The sequence below is a fragment of the Triticum aestivum genome, chromosome 4D (assembly GCF_018294505.1).
Source record: "Triticum aestivum cultivar Chinese Spring chromosome 4D, IWGSC CS RefSeq v2.1, whole genome shotgun sequence".
NCBI classification, from domain to species: Eukaryota; Viridiplantae; Streptophyta; class Magnoliopsida; order Poales; family Poaceae; genus Triticum; species Triticum aestivum.
The window spans coordinates 274,351,659-274,379,307 of NC_057805.1; the positions used below are offsets into that span (position 1 = coordinate 274,351,659).

At 48.9% G+C, this 27,649-nt stretch overlaps 1 protein-coding gene across 1 annotated transcript; it reads left to right on the top strand.

The window, feature by feature from the left end:
* The first annotated feature begins 22,906 nt into the window (after positions 1–22,906).
* LOC123097449 (titin homolog) lies at positions 22,907–27,289 on the top strand. Its single transcript, XM_044519186.1, has 6 exons — positions 22,907–23,203; positions 23,291–23,353; positions 23,666–25,069; positions 25,682–25,879; positions 25,988–26,139; positions 26,593–27,289. Exons 3-6 carry the CDS (start codon positions 23,671–23,673, stop codon positions 27,058–27,060), a joined length of 2,217 nt encoding a protein of 738 aa, XP_044375121.1. The 5' UTR covers positions 22,907–23,203; positions 23,291–23,353; positions 23,666–23,670; the 3' UTR covers positions 27,061–27,289.
* Positions 27,290–27,649: the final 360 nt, after the last annotated feature.

Below are 27,649 nucleotides of genomic sequence, written 5' to 3' on the forward strand. Positions count from 1 at the left end.
AAAGCTGGCTTCAAGTTGCAGAGCTTGAACATATCAATGCTGCCTTGAGACTCTGCTTCGCCATTTTTCTTTGACTTCGGCAAATCCTTGTCTTTCCAGAAAGTTTTGTCAATCAACATCTGTAGTGTGCTCTTGCTACTCAATGAATTGCTGCTGCTGGCAGGGGTGGCAGAAGTGCTAGTCCTCCTGGATGTGTTGCCGCCTGTACCACCAGAACCAGGGGCGTTGTCATCATCATCATCATCGCTAATGTCGCTGCCTCCATTGGATCCCCCTTTATCATCACCATAACCATCCTCGTCTTCTTCATCGTCGTCTTCTTCCCTCTCACTGCCATCAACTGCTGCGCCTTTGTCTTCTCCCCTCTCACTGCCATCAACTACTGCACCTTTGTTCCCGTCCCCCTCTTTGGCCTCACCTTCTTCTTCCTCCTCCTCTGGCTCACTATCTTCTTCCTTGTCCTCCTCCTCTCCGTTGTCCTCTTCTTCTTTGTCCTCCTCCTCCTCCTCTTCCTCCTCCTCTTCCTCCTCCTCCTCTGCATCTTCTTCATTGTCATCCTCCTCCTTGTCCTCCTCCTCTGATTCATCCACATCTGTGTCCTCGTCATCGTCAACGTCTATCGCTGCTTCCATTTCCTCATCTTCTTCTGACTCATCCTCAACAAACTCTTCTTCTTCTTGTATAGTTGACCCCCATCTCTTTTTTTAGCACGGCGTGACATCCCGATTCGCATTGATGGTTGCTTGTAACACCCCGAGAATCATGCTACAGTAACTCTCTGTGATTAAGCTAATCATGTTGCTAAACAGGGCTTGATCACATTGGAATCACATTTCTTTTCAAACTCCTAATTCAAACTTCAATTAAATTTAAAGTGGAAAATAAAAGTTTTCAAAAAATTTAACAAAAATGTTCGGGCCATGCCAAATATTACAAGGGTAATTATACTAAAGAAAACATATTTTTATAAAATGCCTAAATAAATTAAATTGAAATAAAACAGAAAAGAAAATAAATAAATAAAAAGAAAATACAAAAGAAAACAGAACAAACAAAGAAAAAAAAGGAGAAGGAGAAGCCCCCCCCCCCACTGGACCCTGGCCCAACTGGGCCGACCCCAGGCCCAGCCGGCCTAGCCCACCTCCCCGGGTCGCCCTCCCCTTCCCTGTTCCCCCGACCGGGGTCGGAACAGGGGCAGGTCCCCGCCGCACCCCCTCGCCGGCGACGGGGGAGGATAAGGACGCCAGCGCCCCCCGCCTCCTCGGGCCCCTCTCCCACTCGCCCCCCCCGCTCACCTCTCGGCCTCTGCGCCTCTCCCTCTCCCCCCAGCTCCACGCCGCTCCCTCCTTCCCCACCGCCCGACGCGGTCGCCGCCGTTCTCCGTCGTTCCCGCGGCCACCGAGCCCCGTTCTCCTCCCCGACGTGTCCACGAGCTCCGCCGCGTCGAGCCCGTCCTCCCCGACCACCTGCTCGAGCCGGGACCCCCCTACATCACCCCCGACGTCGCCGTCTCCCTCCTCTGCTCCGACAAGCTCCGCCGCCGCTCTTCACCAACTCCGGCCGCGCCCCTGCAGCTACTAAACCCCCAAGGGCCACCGTGTGCGCCGCTCGGTGAGCCCCTGCTTCCTCCTCTCTCTCTCGTGCGCCCTAGCTAGTTGCCGCCGAAGCGCCCGAACGCAGCGCCGCGGAGCTCGTCGCCGGCGGGTCTCCGGTGACCTTTTGGTCACGGGCTCAAGCCCGTTGCACTCCCCACAGCGCGTAGATGCTCCCCAGCCCCTCCGCTTGCTCGATAGCATGCCGTAGCCCCGTTTCCGTCGGGCACCCGTGCACGCCGCCGCCTCCGCCGCTCGCCGGCGCCGATTCCGGCCAAGTCCGGCGAAGCTACGGCCACCACTGGATGCGGCGCTGCGAGCTCCTTCGAATGAGCCTAGCCCCGCTCCTCCCCGAGCCCCGTAGCGCGATTCCGGCCAACTCCGGCGAGGGGCCGCCTTTGTTTTGGTCGCCGGAGTCGCTCCGGCGCCGGCCGCCGACGTGGCTGGCCTGGGGCCACCCCAGAGCCACTGCCAGTGGGCCCCGTGGGTCCCAGTTGACTGGGTTGACCCAGTCAACTGCTGACTGGGCAGGCCCCAGCCACTGACGTGCGGGCCCCACCACTTAATCCGATAATTAAAATTTTAATAATTAAAACTAATTAGTTTAGGTAATTAGACTATGACAGGTGGGGTCCAGTAGTTAATTAATCTAATTTTAGTTAATTTAATCTTCTGATTAGTCCACTGTCTATGACAGGTAGGACCCACCTGTCTGGTTTGACTGGTCAGCCGACCTGTTGACCTGCTGACGTCAGCATTACCTCATGCTGACGTCATAATTCATTTTTGCTAAATTCAAATAATTCCAGAAATTCAAATAATCTTCGAAAATTCATATCTTTTAAACCGTAACTCGGATGAAAATGTTTTCTACATGAAAGTTGCTCAGAACGACGAGACGAATCCGAATACGCAGTCCGTTCGTCCACCACACCTCCCTAACCTATCGAACTAGCAACTTTCCCCCTCCGGTCCGTCTGTCCGAAAACGCGAAACATCGGGAATACTTCCCGGATGTTCCCCCCCTTCGCCGGTACCACCTACTGTCGCGTTAGGACACACCTAGCACCGCTCATTGTCATGTCACGCATCGTCATGCTTATGTTTGCATTGTATTTACTGTTTCTTCCCCCTCTTCTCTCCGGTAGACTACGAGACCGACACTGCTGCTGCCCAGTTCGACTACGGAGTCGACGACCCCTCCTACTTGCCAGAGCAACCAGGCAAGCCCCCCCCTTGATCACCAGATATCGCCTATTCTTCTCTATACTGCTTGCATTAGAGTAGTGTAGCATGTTACTGCTTTCCGATATCCTATCCTGATGCATAGCCTATCCTTGCTACTACTGTTGTTACCTTTACCTGCAATCCTACATGCTTAGTATAGGATGCTAGTTTCCATCAGTGGCCCTACATTCTTGTCCGTCTGCTGTGCTATACTATCGGGCCGTGATCACCTGGGCGGTGATCACGGGTATATACTTATATACTATATACATGACACATGTGATGACTAAAGTCGGGTCGGCTCGTAGGAGTACCCGCAAGTGGATCTTTGTGGCGGAGCGACAGGGCAGGTTGAGACCGCCTAGGTGAGAGGTGGGCCTGGCCCTGGTCGGCGTTCGCGGATACTTAACACGCTTAACGAGATCTTGGTATTTGATCTGAGTCTGGCCATTTGGTCTATACGCACTAGCCATCTACGCGGGAGTAGTTATGGGTATCCCGGCGTCGTGGTATCAGCCGAAGCCTTCGTGACGTCAGCGACTGAGTGGCGCGCGCCGTGTTGGACCGCTTTGACGTAACCGCCGTGATCGTGTGGGTTGCTAGGTCTGCTCGCGGCCGCGTTCGCAACGTGCAGGTGTGCATAGGGCGATGGGCCCAGACCCCTGCGCGCTTAGGATTAGACCGGCGTGCTGACCGCTCTGTTGTGCTTAGGTGGGGCTGCGACGCGTTGATCTTACGAGGCCGGGCATGACCCAGAAAAGTGTGTCCGGCCAAATGGGATCGAGCGTGTTGGGTTATGTGGTGCACCCCTGCAGGGAAGTTTATCTATTCGAATAGCCGTGTCCCTCGGTAAAAGGACGACCCGGAGTTGTACCTTGACCTTATGACAACTAGAACTGGATACTGAATAAAATACACCCTTCCAAGTGCCAGATACAACCCGGTGATCGCTCTCTAACAGGGCGACGAGGAGGGGATCGCCGGGTAGGATTATGCTATGCGATGCTACTTGGAGGACTTCAATCTACTCTCTTCTACATGCTGCAAGATGGAGATGACCAGAAGCGTAGTCTTCGACAGGACTAGCTATCCCCCTCTTATTCTGGCATTCTGCAGTTCAGTCCACTGATATGCCCCTTTACACATATACCCATGCATATGTAGTGTAGCTCCTTGCTTGCGAGTACTTTGGATGAGTACTCACGGTTGCTTCTCTCCCTCTTTTCCCCCTTTCCTTCTATCTGGTTGTCGCAACCAGATGTTGGAGTCCAGGAGCCAGACGCCACCGTCGACGACGACACCTACGACACTGGAGGTGCCTACTACTACGTGCAGGCCGCTGACGACGACCAGGAGTAGTTAGGAGGATCCCAGGCAGGAGGCCTGCGCCTCGTTCGATCTGTATCCCAGTTTGTGCTAGCCTTCTTAAGGCAAACTTGTTTAACTTATGTCTGTACTCAGATATTGTTGCTTCCGCTGACTCGTCTGTGATCGAGCACTTGTATTCGAGCCCTCGAGGCCCCTGGCTTGTATTATGATGCTTGTATGACTTATTTATGTTTTAGAGTTGTGTTGTGATATCTTCCCGTGAGTCCCTGATCTTGATCGTACACATTTGCGTGCATGATTAGTGTACGGTCAAATCGGGGGCGTCACAAGTTGGTATCAGAGCCGACTGCCTGTAGGAATCCCCCTTTCCACACTCCTTGGCCGAAGTCGAGTCTAGACATTACAAAACTTTTACTAACATGGCTGTGTGTCTTACGGGCCCACGTCGCCATTGGGTGGTACTAGGATCTTTTACTCCTCGACCTTTACTCTGGGACTCTGAACTCTCTTCTACTCGGGTTAAACGAATTTACTAACTCTAACACTAGGATCCCGTGACCGCATTCACCCCAAAGTTGGATAAGCCATAGTTGTTTCTTAGAATAGTATTTTGAACAATTCACACACTGTCATTTGACTCCTTTGAAACGTCTTTGCTTTCAGATGGAACCCACGAGGCAGGTCGTTCGCCACACGACGGCCATTGGTGCCTCGGGATCACCTGCGGTGCTAGCTGAGATGATGACCTATCTGGGTTATCGCTGGCACCCTGAGTACACCGTCTACGAGGAGTACCAGGACTTTAACCAGGAGCAGTACCGTGCCATCGTCCACCTCTACTCTCGGGAGTATGACTCCACTACTGTGCTGCACACCGCACATGGTGTTGGTGTGACCATCGATATGGCTGTCCACGATGCTGCCTATGCTGCTCTGACACGTCTTCGTGGAGAGTATCGGGAGTTGGACACCTCCCCTTTCAGGCACATTGCTATCGCATCCGATGTTGGTGCGGAGGGATACTATACTGCTGCCTACTCCACTGTCACCCGAGAGCCCTTCTACCATCAGAACCTGGTTCTGCATGCTGATGGGCTGGATCGAGCTAACCGAGCTCTTCGCCACGAGATGTACACCACCCGTCAGCACCTTTACCGTGCTCTGACGCTGCTGCACCCCTTTGTCCGATCTGGACAGGTACCGCGTACTGCGATCTACCCAGCCAGGACCGTGATGCCCCACGGTGTCGGTTGGCCAGAGGTGGGAGGCTACTCCCCGCACTTGGTCCTCTTCTGCCACCTGAGCGTCGGGCTCTACACCTGAGTATCCGTGGCCCCCAGTCTGCTGACGTGGAGGGCTATCCGTTGCCTCACTACCAGCTGTCGGGCTACGATTACCTCCACAGTACCTCTTGGGACTGATGTAGGCTTGCTTGTAGTGTTAGATGCATTCGCCGCGAGCCTGTGTGCCGCCTATGATGTTTTAGTCTATGTACTGAACTCTATGTACTGAACTCTATGCATGACCCCTTTTGTAAGTTATGCCGACTACTATGTAGTAGCTATCGTGCTCCTTTCGTTATGCATGTTTCATCATGAATGATTCTTGTCTTTGCAAATATTTCTCAATGCTGAACTACCCCTGTTATATATTAGCAGGATGGTTAGACCAGGTGGTCGTGGTCGTGGTGGCGATGCCCCACCACCACCTGAGTACATGGCTGGTATGATCCAACAGTTTGAACTGAACCGCCAGTTCATGGAAAATATGATGGCTCAGTTTCCTCGCCCCAATATGAACCAGCAGCCAGCCCAAGTGACTCTTCAAGATTTCATACGCCTCAACCCAACCATCTACCGCAGCTCAACTCAGCCTCTGGATGCTGATGACTGGCTCCGTGACATCACCTATGAGATGGAGTCTGCTGATGTAGCCCCTGCCAGCTATGTCACCTTTGCTTCCTTCTTCTTGAAGGGACCCGCAGCTCAATGGTGGGACAGCCACAGGCGTACTCTGCCAGCTGGAACAATCATCACCTGGCCAGACTTCCAAGCTGCTTTCCGTGCCCGCTTCATTCCTCAGGGAGTCATGGACCGGAAGAAGCGTGAGTTCCGCAACCTCACCCAAGGCAACAAAACTGTCGAAGCTTATCAGCGGGAGTTTCTGGACTTGTCCCGCTATGCTGAAGAAGACATTGCAACTGATGCACGCAGACAGGAGAAGTTCCGTGATGGACTACAAGCTGACATCAAGCTCGCACTTCTAGTGCATGACTTCGCCGATTTCGCCACCTTGGTGAATAAGGCCATCAATGTCGAGACTGGTCTGCAGGAATACCAGAGCTCTCAGAGGCGCAACCGTGACACGGGCTCATCTTCGGGCTCGCCCTCACAGAAGCGTAAGATATGGATCCCGAACAGCATGTATCGTCCAAATGCACCTGCTCCAAGGAAATCTTATGCTGCACCGCGTCTGCCTCCTCCACCATCTAGGCAGTCAAAGCTACCAGCTCCCCCACCTGGGGCTCCTGTTCCCACTCCCGATAATGGTCTGTGCTTCAAGTGTGGTCAACCGGGTCACTTTGCCAGGAACTGCTATCAGAACCAGAATCAACTGGCCCTTCCAGCAGCTGGCCGTGGTAACAACCAGCCCCGCAACAACAATGCTAAGTCTTATGGTCGTGCTCATGCCAACCACGTTGATCTCAGCGAAGCTCAAGACCAGCCTGCTACTGTGATGGGTACACTCCTCGTAAATTCAGTACCAGCATCCGTTTTATTTGATACAGGAGCATCCCATTCATTCATATCAGCAGAATTTGCATTCCTGCATGGCATTAATTACGAAGAGATAAACACTCCGCTAGTGGTACACACCCCTGCGGGCCAATGTCAAACCTCTATGGTTAGTCACGACGTTACTGTTGAAATTGAAGGACTGGAATTTCTTGTCTCTCCCATCGTACTGAAGTCCTGTAGCATTGATCTCATTCTGGGAATGAATTGGTTAAAAGCGCATACTGCTTCAATCGTTTGCACCACTAAGACCGTCCATCTGCTACACCCTTCAGATGAGATAGTTACTTACCAAGCCCATCTGGTGCAAAATGCCGAGGCAAGGCTCTATGCATTGAATGCATTGAACGCTGCACCACTCGAGGGCATTGAAAACATTCCCGTCGTGCGTGAATTCCTCGACGTCTTCCCTGAAGAACTTCCAGGGATTCCCCCTGCTAGAGCTGTCGAATTCATCATCGACTTGAAACCAGGCACCACTCCTATAGCCAAGCGACCCTACAAAATGCCGCCGCATGAACTCCTTGAGCTTAAGGAGGAAATCGACAAATCTCTTCGCAAAGGATTCATTCGCCCAAGTTGCTCTCCTTGGGGAGCACCTTCTCTCTTTGTCAAGAAGAAGGATGGGACAAACCGGTTAGTTCAAGACTACCGTCCTATAAACCAAGCTACCATCCAGAATAAATACCCCCTTCCTCGGATCAATGATCTGTATGATCAACTGGCGGGTTCGTCAGTGTTCTCTAAGCTCGACTTGAGGTTGGGCTACCACCAGATCCGTGTTCGCGAAGAGGATATCCCAAAGACCGCCTTCGTGACTCGCTATGGTTCATACGAGTACACCGTCATGTCTTTCGGTTTAACCAATGCTCCAGCCACCTTCTCTCGTCTGATGAACTATATATTCATGGATTACCTCGACAAGTTCGTCGTGGTTTATCTGGATGATATCCTGGTATTTTCCAAGAACGAAGAAGAACATGCTGAACATCTTCGACTTGTGCTGGAAAAGCTACGAGAGCATCAACTATATGCCAAGTTCTCCAAATGTGAATTCTGGCTACCGGAAGTAACCTATCTTGGGCATGTCATCTCTAAGGATGGTATTGCCGTCAACCCCGAGCGAGTTCAGGCTATTCTTGATTGGACTCCTCCCAAGAACGTTAAGCAAGTCAGAAGTTTTCTCGGTCTCGCCAGCTATTGCCGTCGATTCGTCGAGAACTTCTCCAAGATCGCCAGGCCTCTGACTAACCTGTTGCATAAGGGCGTCAAGTTCCAATGGACAGACAAATGTCAGGAAAGTTTCCAGGCACTCAAAGACAAGTTGACTTCTGCCCCAGTTCTAGCTCCACCTGATACTAAGAAGGACTTCGTCATTTACTGCGACGCTTCCCGTCAAGGATTAGGCTGTGTCCTAATGCAAGACCGCAAAGTGATTGCTTATGCCTCTCGGCAATTGCGCCCTCACGAAGAGAACTACCCAGTTCACGACCTCGAACTTGCTGCTGTCATTCATGCGCTGAAGCAGTGGCGACATTACCTTCTCGGTAATCGTTGCGAGATCTTCACTGACCACCAAAGTCTGAAGTATCTGTTTACTCAGCCAGACCTGAACCTCCGTCAGCAGAGATGGATGGAGCTTGTTGCAGACTTTGACTTGGGTATTTCCTATACGCCAGGCAAGGCTAATGTAATGGCTGATGCCTTGAGCCGCAAGTCTTACTGCAACCACCTCCAGGTTCACAAAGTTCAGCCCTCGCTTGTTGAAGAATTCAGGAAGCTGAACCTCCATATTGTTCCTCCGGGTGCACTCGCTCCCCCTCCTAAGGAGTTTGGCAAGGTGAACCTCCACGTTGTTACCCAGGGTTCCCTCAATACCCTAGTTGCTAAACCAGATCTCGAGGACAGCATCAAAAGGCTACAGAAGTATGACTCTGAAGCCCACAAGATTAAGCGCTACCTCGCAGAAGGAAAGCCCTCATTCTTCACCATTGCTGAAGATGGCACCTTATACTTCAAGGGCCGCCTAGTGGTGCCATGTGCAGAGAAAAACCTGGATATGACACAGGAAGTTATGAAAGAAGCTCATGATACGCCTCTATGTATCCATCCTGGTAGTACAAAGATGTACCAAGACATCCGTCAGAGATTCTGGTGGTCTAATATGAAGCAAGACATTGCTCGTTATGTTGCTGAGTGTGACGTTTGCCGTCGTATCAAAGCAGAACATCAAAGGCCTGCTGGAACTCTGCAACCTATCTCTATTCCTGAATGGAAATGGGACCATGTTGAGATGGACTTCGTCACTGGATTTCCCAAATCACAGAAAGGTAATGATGCTATTCTTGTCGTCATTGACCGGCTTTCCAAAGTTGCACATTTTCTGGCGGTCAAAGAAACGATCACTGCTAGCCAGTTGGCAACGCTCTATATGTCCAGGATTGTTTCACTCCACGGTATTCCATTGGTTATCAGCTCAGACCGTGGCAGCTTATTCACTTCAAGATTCTGGGCAAGTTTCCAAGAAGCTATGGGAACTCATCTGTCATTCAGTACTGCGTTTCATCCTCAATCGCAAGGGCAAGTTGAACGCGTCAACCAAGTTCTCGAAGACATGCTTCGAGCTTGTGTTATTTCCTTCGGCAAGAAATGGGAGGAATCTCTCCCGTATGCTGAGTTCTCTTATAATAATAGCTATCAAGCTAGTCTGAAGATGGCCCCCTTCGAAGTGTTATATGGACGAAAGTGCCGAACCCCTCTGAACTGGTCAGAAACTGGGGAACGTCCACTCTTCGGTCCGGATATTATCCAAGATGCCGAAGAACAAGTCCGCATTATTCGCGAGAATCTCAAGACTGCTCAGTCACGTCAGAAGAGTCAGTATGACCGTCATCATAAAGACATGGTCTATCAACCTGGCGAAAAGGCTTATCTTCGAGTCACACCTATGAAGGGTGCTCACCGCTTCGGGATCAAGGGCAAACTAGCTCCTCGCTATATTGGCCCATTCACTATTCTCGAAAGGCGTGGAAAAGTGGCATACCAACTGGAGCTACCGCCGAACCTTTCTCAGGTTCACGATGTGTTCCATGTGTCACAGCTCCGCCGTTGCTTCAAGGACCCAATCCGAGCGGTGGATCATGAAGTGCTCGAATTGCAGCAAGACCTCTCCTATAAGGAGCATCCGGTCAGCATTCTCGACCAAGCTGAACGCCGCACACGTCAGAAGGCGATCAAGTTTCTCAAAGTCCAGTGGTCGCACCATTCTGAAGATGAGGCCACTTGGGAACGAGAGGATCGTCTGCGCGAAGAATACCCCGCACTGTTTCCTTCTACCTCCTAAATCTCGGGACGAGATTTCTTGTAGTGGAGGAGATTTGTAACACCCCGAGAATCATGCTAGAGTAACTCTCTGTGATTAAGCTAATCATGTTGCTAAACAGGGCTTGATCACATTGGAATCACATTTCTTTTCAAACTCCTAATTCAAACTTCAATTAAATTTAAAGTAGAAAATAAAAGTTTTCAAAAATTTAAACAAAAATGTTCGGGCCATGCCAAATATTACAAGGGTAATTATACTAAAGAAAACATATTTTTATAAAATGCCTAAATAAATTAAATTGAAATAAAACAGAAAAGAAAATAAATAAATAAAAAGAAAATACAAAAGAAAACAGAACAAACAAAGAAAAAAAGAGAAGAAGAGAAACCCCCCTTCCCCCCCACTGGACCCTGGCCCAACTGGGCCGACCCCAGGCCCAGCCGGCCTAGCCCACCTCCCCGGGTCGCCCTCCCCTTCCCTGTTCCCCCGACCGGGGTCGGAACAGGGGCAGGTCCCCGCCGCACCCCCTCGCCGGCGACGGGGGAGGATAAGGACGCCAGCGCCCCCCCGCCTCCTCGGGCCCCTCTCCCACTCGCCCCCCCCCCCCGCTCACCCTCTCGGCCTCTGCGCCTCTCCCTCTCCCCCTAGCTCCACGCCGCTCCCTCCTTCCCCACCGCCCGACGCGGTCGCTGCCGTTCTCCGTCGTTCCCGCGGCCACCGAGCCCCGTTCTCCTCCCCGACGTGTCCACGAGCTCCGCCGCGTCGAGCCCGTCCTCCCCGACCACCTGCTCGAGCCGGGACACCCCCTACATCACCCCCGACGTCGCCGTCTCCCTCCTCTGCTCCGACAAGCTCCGCCGCCGCTCTTCACCAACTCCGGCCGCGCCCCTGCAGCTACTAAACCCCCAAGGGCCACCGTGTGCGCCGCTCGGTGAGCCCCTGCTTCCTCCTCTCTCTCTCGTGCGCCCTAGCTAGTTGCCGCCGAAGCGCCCGAACGCAGCGCCGCGGAGCTCGTCGCCGGCGGGTCTCCGGTGACCTTTTGGTCACGGGCTCAAGCCCGTTGCACTCCCCACAGCGCGTAGATGCTCCCCAGCCCCTCCGCTTGCTCGATAGCATGCCGTAGCCCCGTTTCCGTCGGGCACCCGTGCACGCCGCCGCCTCCGCCGCTCGCCGGCGCCGATTCCGGCCAAGTCCGGCGAAGCTACGGCCACCACTGGATGCGGCGCTGCGAGCTCCTTCGAATGAGCCTAGCCCCGCTCCTCCCCGAGCCCCGTAGCGCGATTCCGGCCAACTCCGGCGAGGGGCCGCCTCTGTTTTGGTCGCCGGAGTCGCTCCGGCGCCGGCCGCCGACGTGGCTGGCCTGGGGCCACCCCAGAGCCACTGCCAGTGGGCCCCGTGGGTCCCAGTTGACTGGGTTGACCCAGTCAACTGCTGACTGGGCAGGCCCCAGCCACTGACGTGCGGGCCCCACCACTTAATCCGATAATTAAAACTAATTAGTTTAGGTAATTAGACTATGACAGGTGGGGTCCAGTTGTTAATTAATCTAATTTTAGTTAATTTAATCTTCTGATTAGTCCACTGTCTATGACAGGTAGGACCCACCTGTCTGGTTTGACTGGTCAGCCGACCTGTTGACCTGCTGACGTCAGCATTACCTCATGCTGACGTCATAATTCATTTTTGCTAAATTCAAATAATTCCAGAAATTCAAATAATCTTCGAAAATTCATATCTTTTAAACCGTAACTCGGATGAAAATGTTTTCTACATGAAAGTTGCTCAGAACGACGAGACGAATCCGAATACGCAGTCCGTTCGTCCACCACACCTCCCTAACCTATCGAACTAGCAACTTTCCCCCTCCGGTCCGTCTGTCCGAAAACGCGAAACATCGGGAATACTTCCCGGATGTTCCCCCCCTTCGCCGGTACCACCTACTGTCGCGTTAGGACACACCTAGCACCGCTCATTGTCATGTCACGCATCGTCATGTTTATGTTTGCATTGTATTTACTGTTTCTTCCCCCTCTTCTCTCCGGTAGACTACGAGACCGACACTGCTGCTGCCCAGTTCGACTACGGAGTCGACGACCCCTCCTACTTGCCAGAGCAACCAGGCAAGCCCCCCCCCCTTGATCACCAGATATCGCCTATTCTTCTCTATACTGCTTGCATTAGAGTAGTGTAGCATGTTACTGCTTTTCGATATCCTATCCTGATGCATAGCCTATCCTTGCTACTACTGTTGTTACCTTTACCTGCAATCCTACATGCTTAGTATAGGATGCTAGTTTCCATCAGTGGCCCTACATTCTTGTCCGTCTGCTGTGCTATACTATCGGGCCGTGATCACCTGGGCGGTGATCACGGGTATATACTTATATACTATATACATGACACATGTGATGACTAAAGTCGGGTCGGCTCGTAGGAGTACCCGCAAGTGGATCTTTGTGGCGGAGCGACAGGGCAGGTTGAGACCGCCTAGGTGAGAGGTGGGCCTGGCCCTGGTCGGCGTTCGCGGATACTTAACACGCTTAACGAGATCTTGGTATTTGATCTGAGTCTGGCCATTTGGTCTATACGCACTAGCCATCTACGCGGGAGTAGTTATGGGTATCCCGGCGTCGTGGTATCAGCCGAAGCCTTCGTGACGTCAGCGACTGAGTGGCGCGCGCCGTGTTGGACCGCTTTGACGTAACCGCCGTGATCGTGTGGGTTGCTAGGTCTGCTCGCGGCCGCGTTCGCAACGTGCAGGTGTGCATAGGGCGATGGGCCCAGACCCCTGCGCGCTTAGGATTAGACCGGCGTGCTGACCGCTCTGTTGTGCTTAGGTGGGGCTGCGACGCGTTGATCTTACGAGGCCGGGCATGACCCAGAAAAGTGTGTCCGGCCAAATGGGATCGAGCGTGTTGGGTTATGTGGTGCACCCCTGCAGGGAAGTTTATCTATTCGAATAGCCGTGTCCCTCGGTAAAAGGACGACCCGGAGTTGTACCTTGACCTTATGACAACTAGAACTGGATACTGAATAAAATACACCCTTCCAAGTGCCAGATACAACCCGGTGATCGCTCTCTAACAGGGCGACGAGGAGGGGATCGCCGGGTAGGATTATGCTATGCGATGCTACTTGGAGGACTTCAATCTACTCTCTTCTACATGCTGCAAGATGGAGATGACCAGAAGCGTAGTCTTCGACAGGACTAGCTATCCCCCTCTTATTCTGGCATTCTGCAGTTCAGTCCACTGATATGCCCCTTTACACATATACCCATGCATATGTAGTGTAGCTCCTTGCTTGCGAGTACTTTGGATGAGTACTCACGGTTGCTTCTCTCCCTCTTTTCCCCCTTTCCTTCCTATCTGGTTGTCGCAACCAGATGTTGGAGTCCAGGAGCCAGACGCCACCGTCGACGACGACACCTACGACACTGGAGGTGCCTACTACTACGTGCAGGCCGCTGACGATGACTAGGAGTAGTTAGGAAGATCCCAGGCAGGAGGCCTGCGCCTCGTTCGATCTGTATCCCAGTTTGTGCTAGCCGTCTTAAGGCAAACTTGTTTAACTTATGTCTGTACTCAGATATTGTTGCTTCCGCTGACTCGTCTGTGATCGAGCACTTGTATTCGAGCCCTCGAGGCCCCTAGCGTATTATGATGCTTGTATGACTTAATTATGTTGTAGAGTTGTGTTGTGATATCTTCCCGTGAGTCCCTGATCTTGATCGTACACATTTGCGTGCATGATTAGTGTACGGTCAAATCGGGGGCGTCACATTGCTGTACGTAAGGATCAATATCCGGTTCCTCGTCATCGATCTTGGCAACTGCTTCAATGAAGGTGCCAATCTGTTCAGTTACAGCCTTGCACAGGTCATTGACCACTTTCGCAATCTTTGCCTTTTTCTGCATCAACACAAAAAAAAGATTCAGTACTGATTCAGTTAGAAAAAAATAAAAAGTAAAATGTCTGTAACTGACCATGATGTGATAAGCAAAAACCGACTAAGACACACTTTCTGGCCAACTAAAAACATGATTCTAGCCAACTACACATGCACTGTGGCACAAACTAAAACATGCATTCTGCCAAGTTGATGTCAATGGTTGGAAACGAACACTTTGACTGTCCAAAAGAACATGTGCAACTACAGAAGCTTATATGTGCAACTGAACATACATCACAGCCAACTGAATCATGTATTCTCGCAACTACAAAAGTTATACATGTCCAACTGAACATACATCCCAGCCAAAAGAAAATGTTGGTAAGTGGTACAAATTTCTGTATGCAAAACACTAACCTGCGGATTGTAGGTTATTGGTAACTTGGATGCCACGAATGCTTCAGCTTTCAAAATTCCACCAAACAGTGGTGTCTGCTCCGTGCCTCTATACTCCTCTTTAAGCTGATGTAAAAAAAGAGAAAAAGAAAAGAACAAGGTTATCAAAACAGATTTGTGTGTTGAACGAAACCAAACATTATAACCTGTGCAACTACAAATAGATACTGGGGTAGACAATTCGACTATACATATATGCAACTGAACAAAGACACAAAAACTGTGCAACCCACATGGCACCTAATTTTTTTTCTACCAACTGATGCCACACATCTGTGCAACAAGATTAGTAAAACTGTGCAACTTAAAAAAGATGGTGTGCCTTTTAAAATGAACATGTGTGCAGATGCCAAACTTAAAGCTACAAGTTGTGCAACTACATGCATTGTTGTGCCAACTGATGACAGTTTTTTGTGCAATTTCCAAAAAAGTGACCAGACATCAAAAGAACATAAAAAGAAGACACTGTTGGAAAAAAAACAAAGAGAACTCACTTGTAATTTGCCGAACACACCAGGAGAGATAGTATCCTTCTTGATCAGCTTGGCAATTAGAGTACTATCCCATGCATTCGATCGTATCGCGCAGTTGCTTACTGGGATGTCATGTACGAGCGCATCAAGGTATAGTATCTGCACCAGACCCAACAAAAGAAAAGCCAAGTTCAGTTATTGTTATGAGTATTTCAGCAAACTATAACTGCACAGAAGAACAAGAACAGATGGAAGTGGTCGTTTTGACTAACCATCAAGTGATACAAGCAGCAGCAGACAGTTTGCTTCTCCTGGTCCATGTTCCGGAAAGCTTCATTAATGTGTTCTGCTACAAAGAGGCAGATGTTTGTGTTCTTGAGCATTTGATGATCTAGCACAAGTCCATAACACTTTGGGCTGAGCTTCAAGGCCGTGGTTGGTGCTAGAAAAGTGCTGAAGGCAACCGCAAGCCAGGCCATAAAGAAATGTGTCATCCGTTCTTCTAGCCATATCCTGAATCATCTTGAGCCATGTAGTGATCTGGGGATGAGAATTTCCAGTTATGTTGAAAGCCTGTCTGAATCTCCTAGTGGCATCCTTGTCAACTAAATATCTGACTTTTTGACCCCTGTTTGGGAGATCAAATACCCTCTGAACACTGTCAGCGTCGACACGGATCCTTCCCCTTCCTGGGAAAACCATTTCAGAGGTCTGTGGCTGGTAGGACTACACCAGGAACTTAGTGAGGTCCGCTGGAAGTGTGTCTGATAAGTTCAATAGCCCCCCCCCGAACAACCTCGAAACTAGCTCTGACTTCTGTAGTGGGGTTAGAGAGGCGTCGAAATTTGCAAACCGCGCTGGTGATGCCCTTATCCTGCCCGCTTGTGATGGTCGCTCCACATCTTCCCCTGCAGCCACCTCAACTCCTTCACCGCTGGCCTGTTGATGAGAAAATAAAAACATTAAGGAAACATTAAACACAAGAGAGAAAAACAAGAATGAAAAAAAACTAGCAATCATCATTTGGATCAGTATTGGAATAAGCTATATATTCATAAAATGGATCATGCCAACTAGTATGATGTATTTGTGCAACTAATAAAGCTCATGAGGACAACTGCAAGACTGCCAGTGTGCAACCTTCAAAAAAAATACGAGACCTGGCAACTACAAAAAGTTCTAGCAGATGTGCAAAAATAAGAAATGATATTGCAACAAGATAACAGCAACTAAAAAAAAGGTTTGCAAGGAACTGTTCAATAGCTCATAAACACACAAAAAAACCACATACCTCAGCATCTGCTTCGGAAGATGCGACAGCTCCTCCAGCAACTGCTGCCTGCACAAAAAATTGACCAGTGATGTCAACTATAAAAGATGCCAACTTGTCAACTACAAGATGCCAACTAATGTCAACTGTATTTAGATCAAGATGACTAGAGATGTCAACTACAAAAGGTTGTTATTGACAAACTAAAAACAAAAATAGTGGTGCGAACTGCTGCATAATTTCATCAGCGTCTAAAAAGCGAGAAACACTTATATTCGAGAATTTACTTACCCTAGAAGATGACTCAGCTCCCTTTCCAAGTGCCGCATGTCTAGTCCGCTTTACAACACGGAACTGATCAACATCCTAAGAAAAAATAAAAAACATGAGCATGGGAAAAAACAAAAAAATGTTATATGACCCAAACAAAACCGAAAAATGGGCTTGTGTCATCAGCATGCCACTTACCTCAACATCCTCTCCCTGCTCAACACTCCGCGCAGGTCGTGGCTGGCGATTAGCAGGACGCTTCGAGTTCCGGCGAAGCGACTGACTTCCAGAACGCTGATTAAGCAACCAAAAGAAAACATGAAAAAAAGACATTAGCATACATGCATAAGTTGAAAACAACTTAAAAACACAGAAAAAGTGAAAAAATACATCTTCTTCATTGCCATCCGCATCTCCTCCTATTATAACCATTTTTGCCCTGCGGGAGGAAATTGTAACGCCCCGAGACCGACGCTTTCCATGTTTTGCATTGTTGCCGCGTGTTATTTTTGTTTGTTGCATTCATCATAGCATCATCCGCATTGCATCGTTGCCGTCATTGTTTTTAAAACTTGCATCCGCTAGTAGTTGCCGCGTCCCCCCCTTGCTTTCGTGGACCGTTTCGAGACCAACCTCACTTGCAACGTTGCTCCTCGTTTTCTCTCTTGTCTTCTCCGGGGCCTTTTGTCAGACACTTTGTCTTTGTCAACCCCTCTCAGACCACCCCTCGCGCGCGTCCGAAAATTGTCACGAACCCGACCCGGGTTGTTGTTACCGTTGGATTCGGATCATCCCCAAACATCTATAAAATATCTTCGTTTTGTTATTTGGACGCCCATAGCCTATTTTTCTCGACCGTTGATTTCGATCGGAGGGACTAGGTAGCCCCTAACCTAATCCCCTGCTATATATACTCGAGGTCCAACCCTAGAAATTAGGAGCCTTGTCCCATCCCCATTCGGCCGCCGCCACTCCAAGATCTTCATCGGGATCCCCATCCCACCAACCACCACAGCCCGAGCTTCCTCCTCGTTTTCCCCATCACACCAATTCGCCCGCAGCCTGCCCTCCTTGCTACGCGAGCTGCCTCCCGAGCTCGTCCTCCTGTGGATCCCCTCGATCCCTGCCTTGCCGCGTCTGCCTCCCACTCCAACCTCGTCCACCAGCAGCTCCGAACGCCGCAGATGAGTACAACGCCGCCCCTTCCCTTCCTTCTACCTCTGCCTTCCTCGCTCTCTCAACTCGCTCTCTCTGCTTGTCAACAGGAGCTCCGCCATGGCCGCCCAGGGCCTTCTCTTGCCTCGATCCGTCAAGCCCGCCGCCGGGAACGACCTCCACCTCCCAGGGCCCCGGCGACCTCACCGTCCGGGCCTCCTCCGCCGCGCCCGCCGCTGCAAGTCCCTCGCCGCGCCGCTCCTCTGTTTCGTTGGAGCAGAGACGAGGCGACTGCTTCAGCCGCTGCCCTGATCCGGTCGCTCCGCCTTGGGTCCGGCCGGATCCCCTTTGACTTCGCCGTCTCCCGCAAGTTCCAGGGCGCCGCTGCTCTGCCTCGTCCTCACTGGAGTCCAAGCCGCGCCTGCTGCCTCCCCTGCTTCGCGTCGAACCGCTCCAGCCCGCTCGCGTTGACCAAGCCAAGCGAGCGCCTCGGCCTAGCCTCCCGCGCAAGTCGGCCCAGCCCCGGCTCCAGCGCGGCCTGCCAGCTCCTTCACCAAGCTAGCCCATCTTCTCCTCTGGGCCCAATGTGAGCAGCGCACCAATTCCAGCCCGATCTATTTTTTTTCTGCTCTGGACGATTTATCTAATTTCCAGAGAAACTGCATGTTTACAGCAAAACCCTCCATGTTCATGCTTTAATAACTCCACAACCATGCATCGGATTAAAATGTTTCAAACATGTAAAATGCTTAGAATTTTGTGTAGATTAATATTATGCCACTCTCATCCATGTTTAAAATGTTTAAAATGCTGTTTGTTTAAATTTGCTCGAATGCCATGTTAAAATGATTTATTTCATAACTAAATAACCGTAGCTCGGATTTTAATAAACTTTATATGTAAATGGGGTAGAAAAATGCCTAGTTTAACTTGGTGCACTTCATTTTGCTGTTTAACAAAATTAAAATTGTGTTTAGGGCAGAACAGTACCAATTCCAAAATATGCATATGGGGATTTTCCGGAATTGTTGTTTGTCATTCCGGCCTCATTTAAATTGCCAAAAATGTGTAGTTTACTTATGCTTAACCTCTTGCCATGGTTAATAACATTTAATATTGTTGGGTACATAACCGAGAGAGAACTAAATAATTGATGTGGTGTTTCGTCAATATGCAACTCGTTGCATATTGAGCTCCACTTAATTTGTAGTGTTGTTTGTTGCACTTTGCCATGCCATGCTCATTAAACCGGACATGCATCATACTTGATTGTGCATCATGCCATGTTTCTGTGATGGTTGTTTACTATGTTGTTTGTTTCTTTCCGGGTTGCTTCTCTCGTTACCTTCGGTTTCGTTCCGGAGTTGTGAGGATTCGTTCGACTACGTCCGTTTGTCTTCTTCATGGACTCGTTCTTCTTCCTTGCGGGATCTCAGGCAAGATGACCATACCTTCGAAATCACTTCTATCTTTGCTTGCTAGTTGTTCGCTCTATTGCTATGCTGCGCTACCTACCACTTGTTATATCATGCCTCCCAAATTGCCATGAAACCACCTCTAACTTTTGTCACCCTTCCTAGCAAACCATTGTTTGGCTATGTTACCGCTTTTGCTCAGCCCCTCTTATAGCGTTGCTAGTTGCAGGAGAAGATGAAGGTTGCTCCATGTTGTATTATGTTTACGTTGGGATATCACAATATCTCTTATTTAATTAATGCATCTATATACTTGGTAAAGGGTGGAAGGCTCGGCCTTATTCCTGGTGTTTTGTTCCACTCTTGCCGCCCTAGTTTCCGTCATACCGGTGTTATGTTCCTTGATTTTGCGTTCCTTACGCGGTTGGGTGATTTATGGGACCCCCTTGAGAGTTCGCTTTGAATAAAACTCCTCCAGCAAGGCCCAACCTTGGTTTTACCATTTGCTACCACCTATCCCCTTTTCCCTTGGGTTCTGCAGACTCAAGGGTCATCTTATTTTAACCCCCCCGGGCCAGTGCTCCTTTGAGTGTTGGTCCGAATTGAGTAGACTGCGGGGCCCCCTCGTGGAAACTCGAGGCCTGGTTTTACTCGTAGGATGTCTCATCCGGTGTTGCCCTGAGAACGAGATATGTGCAGCTCCTATCGGGATTTGTCGGCACATCGGGCGGCTTTGCTGGTCTTGTTTTACCATTGTCGAAATGTCTTGTAAACCGGGATTCCGAGACTGATCGGGTCTTCCCGGGAGAAGGTTTATCCTTCGTTGATGGTGAGAGCTTATAATGGGCTAAGTTGGGACACCCCTGCAGGGTTTAAACTTTCGAGAGCCGTGCCCGCGGTTATGTGGCAGATGGGAATTTGTTAATATCCGGTTGTAGAGAACTTGACACTCGACCTTATTTAAAACGCATCAACCGCGTGTGTAGCCGTGATGGTCTCTTCTCGGCGGAGTCCGGGAAGTGAACACGGTTTCTGGGTTATGTTTGACGTAAGTAGGAGTTCAGGATCACTTCTTGATCATTGCTAGTTCATGACCGTTCCGTTGCTTCTCTTCTCGCTCTCATTTGCGTATGTTAGCCACCATATATACTAGTGCTTGCTGCAGCTCCACCTCACTACCCCATCCTTTCCTATAAGCTTAAATAGTCTTGATCTTGCGGGTGTGAGATTGCTGAGTCCTCATGACTCACAGATACTTCCAAACAGTTGCAGGTGCCGATGATACCAGTGCAGGTGACGCAACCGAGCTCAAGTGGGAGCTCGATGAAGATCTTATTCGTTGTGTTGTTTCATTTTCCTGTTGATCAGTAGTGGAGCCCAGTTGGGACGATCGGGGATCTAGCAGTTGGGTTGTCTTCTTTTATTTTGGTTTCGTAGTCGGACCTATGTGTGTATCTTGAATGATGTATGTTTTATTTATGTATTGTGTGAAGTGGCGATTGTAAGCCAACTCTTTATCCCATTCTTGTTCATTACATGGGATTGTGTGAAGATGACCCTTTTTGCGACAAAACCACAATGCGGTTATGCCTCTAAGTCGTGCCTCGACACGTGGGAGATATAGTCGCATCATGGGCGTTACAGAAATACAACAAAAGAAAACATAGTTAGAAGATGCGGAAACAAACTAGAAAAATCATAGAAGGTTGCTTTGATCTGCACAAAACATGTGGACAACCAACTATAAAACGTGTGGAAAACCAACTACTACAGTGATGCAACCAACTAGGTAGTCAACCTTGTGCAAACTGGACAGCATATAAGCCAACTAAGTTTAACTGTGGAAAGTAATAACTAGGCAGAAAATAGTTAACTAAAGGCAACAAGCTCATTATGATAACTTGTGCAACTGGGACAAACAAAAAATGCATAGCCAACAGGAAAATATATTCAGCAAAACAATTGGGTATAATATATTGGAAATTGGCAAGCATTGGTACTGATTTGCACAAATAAGGGTCCCTATTTGCACACATCAGGTGAAAACACATGAACAACCACATCCACAACAAAGACTGCAGATTTGGGTAGACCATATTGAAAAATTGGTAAGCACTGATACTAATTTGCACAGTCAAGAGGCCCTAGTTGCACACAGCAGGGGAAAAGCACACGAACAACCAGATCCAGCACAAAGGCTGGCAGAAAAATCAGTAGACTATATTGGACAATTGTCAATCATAGGTACTAATTTGCACAAGTGATTATCTCTATTTCCACACAGCCGAATAAAAACACGTGGACCATCACATCCACCACAAGGCTGGCAGATTGGGTACACTATAATGCAAAAAATTGGCAAGCATTGGTTCTAAACTGCACAAACAAGGGTTCGTAGTTGCGCATAGCAGCGCGAAAACACACAGACCATCAGATCAATCACAAAGGCTGACAGCTTGGATAGAGAATATTGGGAAACTGGCAAGCATATGTACTAATTTGCACAGGTAATGGTCCCTAATTGCAAACAAGAGGAGAAAACACATGACCCATGAGAACCACCACAAGGCTGGCAGATTGGCTATATTATCTCAAAAATTGTCTACTACTGCTCCTAATTTGCACGCAAGGGGCAACAGAGTTGCACACCGCGGGGAAAAACACTCATCAAAAACACCAGATCCACCGCGAGGCTTCAATCCACAGACGAGGCTCTATCGCCGCGAACCGCTCATCCTCCCTGAACCACTCATACCGTACGTATATGCATGAGCTCGCCCGCTACTACAACGCAAAAACGACGGGATGAGCACAACCCTAACCCACCCCTGCCAATCCGACGGTTTTCCAAACGAAGTAGTCCGCGGGGGTGACCTCAACCTCGCCGGAAAATGAGTTCGACCTCCCTAACCCCGACCGCGACCTTGACTTTGACCTGTACCTCGACCTCCCTGACAACGACCGCGACCTCACCGGAAAACGAGCGACCTCACCAGAAAAAGGGAGGGCGGGCGAGTGGAGAAACAAGCAGGGACGAAGACGAGGAGTGCGCGTAGGAGCAGTACCTGTGCCGCCGCGGACGACGACCCTCGCGGCGCGCCCCGCCGTCGACCACAACCCGGCGGATTTGGAACCGCCTCCGAGCACCAACCAATGGCGAAAGCAAAGGGGGAAAGAGGAGGAATGGGCGGCGAGAGGTGGGGGGTGGACGGGGTAATGGCACAAAATTCGAAACCGCCGCCCACTACGCATGACGGCTAAAACGCTGGAGAACTGCCTAATCCTCAATGACATGTGGGTCCCACGGGCGGTTTATCTCGCGCGGCGCGGCGCAATCGGACTAGGCGACCGGTCCACGCGCGGGTCTGAGCGGCGCGGCCCCACCACCCGACCAGGGGACACCTGGACACGGCGTGCCGTTGATCGGGACGAGATCAAGCGGCTCTCGTTCGGCCGCTCGTTCTGTCTGTTTAGCGCGCGGCCACTTTTTAGATTTTAGGCTCTTTTATTAGTAGGTATAGGTATATAAAGGTATAGATATAGATAGATTTGGGAAAAAAGATAACCCAGCGCAAACACCGAAATTACTAAATAAATTTTGGTTCGGTCCTGGTTTTTTTTGGCTCGGCATATCGGTTCTCGGTTAATCTGCATCCACAGGTGACAGGTCCCGCGCCGCTACAAATGATCCCAAACCCACCCCCCTCTGTCGCCTCGCCTCTCCCTGCCCAGCCCCCGCACACCACACGCGCCCGCACATCCTCTTCTCCCCTCGCTCCGCCGCGACCCAAACCCTAGGCGTACAGCCGCGGGCGGAGGCGTTATCACCCAAATCCACACCTTTTACGCAGATTCCCCTGATAATCTAGCCCCCCCCCCCCCCCCCCCCCCCCAAGCTGTGCCATCCCCTCTTCTATTTTTTCCGAGATTTTATTTGGGAATTTCTTTGGTGTTTTTGTTTCTTTGTTTCAGGAGCGAGCGGCCTCGGAGGATTCGAGCGGCTGGTGCGTGCAATCCGCTCTCTCTAACTCGCTTGCTTGCGATTTTTGGTACGACTTTTATGGTTCGATCTGACAGCATCTTGTTTACAGGGCTAGGGTTTTGGCATCTCCGTCAAGGGTGTCCCGTTCCGTGTCCCGCGCCAGGATTTTCAGGTAACCCTACTTAGATGTCCTACTATATTCTTCGTGGCTAGCTTGCTTCCTTTTTGTTTGTGTGTGCGCCTTTCCTCGAAGGACAGGGAGTTAGGGTGGTCAGGTGTTGAAGCTTGAGCATGCTGCTATTATATCTTGTTGCTGCTATTGATTAATCTGGCCATCCTGTTAACTCGTAGGTTTAAATCGATGCATTAGGCCACCTAACACCACTTGACATCTTTTATCAGATATACAGTTCTAGTCCATAAAAGAGATCCATTGAGATCTGGTGATGGCGACTTTAGTTTTTATTTGTTTCTGTGTTGGCAGTTATCATGTCATCATTCCCTGTGCTGAAGAATCGACCTATCGATCAATGGAAAGTTACTGAGTTGAAGGATGAACTTCGAAAGAGGAGGCTCCCTGTAAAAGGTCTGAAAGAAGAACTTGTGAGGCGGCTCTTTGAATCTATTCAGAGTGAAGAGGCATCTGACGAATCTGCTGAAGATGTTGGAGCCAATGAAGGCACACCCATTGGCAAAGACGCGAAAGATGTGGGGGCGAACGGACCGGCTGATCAGGTACCTGAAGAACATACTGCTAGTCAGAAAACTGCAGTTTCTGCTACAGAAGTTTGTCAGGAAACTAGGGTTCATGCAACTCAGGAAACTGCAGTGCCTCTCTCAGAAGTTACTCAGGAAATTATGGCTTCCTCTGTGGAACAGTCCCCCGGGGATAATGTAGTGGCAACCCATGAGTCTCTGTCAACAGAAGCTCCAACAGAAAAAGGAGATCGGCCAGAAGCAGTTGCTGGAGAAAATTCTACAGTACAAGCAGGGCACCAGCATTTTGAAAGCAATAAGATGCACATTGAGGAGACACCAGAGGTTGTCACCAACGGAACAACTGTTGTCGCTGATGTGACAAGTGCTGATCTAAAGTCGGACTTGATCTCTTCTGAAGCAAAGTCAGATACTGCTGAAGCTAGCAAAACTGATAAACAGGACACATTACCAAAACCTGTGGATGCCCAAATACCAGATGCTGATCCTACGGAAACTGATGTTGCAGCTGCATCAATGAACAATGATGGGGAGAGGTTTGTTCCTAAGAATGATATGGGCGACAATGCTTCGATCGATAATGAAGTGTGCAGTTCTGACCTCATGAATGAGGATCACAAGCCCATTGTATCAAAATCAAATAATCAGGTACCTGAGGTTAGCTCGGATTTAGGGTCTCCAATTAAGTGTGAGTCAATTTCTAGTGATGATATATCAAATAACAAAAAGAATATAAAGGATAACTTGAATGCTAATAATTTTGATTTAGAACTAGAGGTTAAGCCAGAGATGGTCAAACCATCATCCGGCATTACTTCCTTAGGTGGAGAATTGCAGCCATTGGATGATGATAAAGAGCTGGTCAAGAACCAGTTCTCTTTGGAAGACATAGATTCCACTGCCAATGTGGATGAAGTTGGCTCTCCAGAGAAATTAAATTTAGACAGGAGTTCAGGTGATGAGTCAATGGAGGATGATGTTGTGGAGATTAAGCAACTTGATTTCAATGTTAAATCTGATGATCTCAGAGGGAAGACTGAGCCTAACTCCTCAGAACATGTGAAAGAGGTGTGTCTTCCTGATTCTGTTGTCAAGAGCTCCTCTGCTGATACAAAGGAAGTTATAGCTGAAGAAAAGCCATCAGCTTCAACTGAAAAGAGAAAATTTCAAGGTTTATATCTTTGTCTCCTGCCCTTTCACTTTCTAGTTTCATTTATTACAACCGTTGGCTCCCGGAGTAAATTCCACCTTGAATGATGAGTGGGATTACCTTTGTAGTTCTGATTGCTCGCAAACATTGCACCAAAGAAACTAAAAAGTGTACTGCATTGGGTGTGTTCTTGTGAGACAAGAAAGTTTGTGTAGGCACATTTATTTTTATTGAATTTATGTTTATTGTTACTGTGTATTGGATATGTTTCACAAAGAAATCATTCTCTAAAGTTTTTTTTGTGTTAGCACGTTTGTTTCACATAAAACAAATTTTGCTAGTGCTTGTGAGTGCAAGTTAATTTAGCAGAGGAAGCCACAGATGCTCTGTACTCTAGTATTATTGTTAGCTGCTAAGTATGAACTGAAACCCATATATGTTAGATAGTCCGGTGACGTTCTATTGCTCACAAGTTGTCTAATGCTACTTAATGGGGATTTGTTCAATATGTCATTAAATTTCGATACGGAATTAGAATGCTAGTGAAGTAATGAGCATACGATCGTTTGGTCATTCTGCAATTAAATTGGCAGTGTCCCTGAGTTTTGTATTAACTCCCTGTTGAACACACAGCTCAAGAAACTGTTGCAAACACTGAGCCAATCAAACGTCAGCGTCGATGGGCTGCAGATAGTGGCAATGTTCCAGAAAGACAACCGTTGAGTCAAAGTGGTTCTGATGCTCGTAAGGATATTCTCCAGCCTGCCTTAAAACGTTCTCTTGGCAGGTCTGATTCAACAGCAAGTGGAGATTCTCCAAAAGAGAGGATTGGTGAGTCCTTGTTTCTTTACTTGTGCTTCCATTACCAAGTCTTTATGCTTCATCAGTTCATTGTTTTCTTTTGGAAGCTAATTGTTTTTCTTTGGTTTGGTCTTGCAGTGCCACCATCTCAGAAACCGGCAACAACTTCCTTGAGAATCGACCGGTTTGTACGCCCATTTACCCTGAGAGCTGTGCAAGAGCTTCTTGGTAAAACTGGATCTGTTTGTAGCTTCTGGATGGATCATATCAAGACCCACTGCTATGTTACAGTATGTTCTATTTGTTAATCACAACATCAGTGTGTTCTTGTCTTTTATTTCCTTTTATCATCTTTGCAGCAGCATATATTATTTTCTGACTTGACCTTCGTTTTTGCTAGGATTGTTTTTTGTAAGGTCCAATGCAGCAGACTTGCAGCCTTTCTTATGTAACCAAATTAAAAACCCATAGATTCTAAATGCGGTTTCATAATGCTTATAGTGAAATCATTTTGACATTTTATATTTCTCAAGTGGACTTGATAGTCAGCAAAGCCTGATAACTGCTGCTACTTTCTATTAATGACTTGTGTGGACTAATTGGATTTTAGTTTGGAGTGGATATGGTTCTTAAAGAATGATGCATCAGTTGTAGATTATTCTTAGCTGAAAAGCATTCATTGTGATGATGCTGGTTATTGTAAATATTTGTTCGCTGACTTTGCCTCCATGTCTTATTTGCAGTTCTCCTCGGTGGAGGAAGCTACAGCAACTCGTGATGCTGTCTACAACCTGCAGTGGCCCCCGAACAATGGCAATTATCTGTTAGCTGAATTTGTTGATCCTCAGGAAGTGAAACTCAAGCTTGAACCCCCTCCCCCTCCCCCAGCAGCAACAGCAGCGGCGGTTCCTATTAGCCCAGCCACTACACCAAGGGAGGCTCCTTTTCAGCAAGGTCAGGCAAATCAAAGTGTGCCTCGCCAAGCTGCTGCTACACCAAGGGAGCAATTGCCGCCTCCACCACCCCTTGTGAAGCCTCCTACATCTGATCCAAGGGAGAAGCTTCCACCCACCCCAAAGAAGGCAGAACCTCCTGTGGTGACACTTGATGATCTCTTCAGAAAGACACAATCCTCTCCAAGGATTTACTATCTGCCTTTATCAGATGAGGAGGTGTCAGCCAAGCTTGCTGCACAGGGCAAAGCAAATTAATGAATGGCCTCATGCTTTTGTTTTGCGGTATGTAGAAGCAGGCAAAGACTGGTTTTATCTCCTTTAAGATTGTATAATGTCGTCTGCTTTTTTCTTAAAAAAAAAGATTGTATGTCCTCTGACCCGAAGTTGTTCCGGAGTACTGAGATACTGGTTTTTAGTTAGAACATCCTGGAACTCTACTGGTTTAGTAGTGAATAAACATTCAGGAGAATGCTTATTCGTGTTACATTTGCGTTCTGCCTCGATGTGCTTGGGTGCTGCTGTCCGTCTTATAAGAAGCAAAGTTTTTCTCTTGAGTTTGAGTGAAAAAACGAAAATGTGAGAAAAATTGCAATCCCCACTGTAATCTTTTTGTCATACGTTGTTGGTGTTTGCAAGAGAAAGTCCTAGTGAATTACATATTCAACCTGCAGTCCTATTTTAAATGGCCTATCCAAGAAAATGTTTCGTTTATGCAAAAACGACCTTGTGATTTGGGGTATTCAACCCGTGGTCCGACCAAGTTTGTAAGAAAAAAAACACGACCACAACAATGCACGGGCTTGCCTCCTCTCCCTCTTGCCCATGAAGCCGCCACCGCCACCAC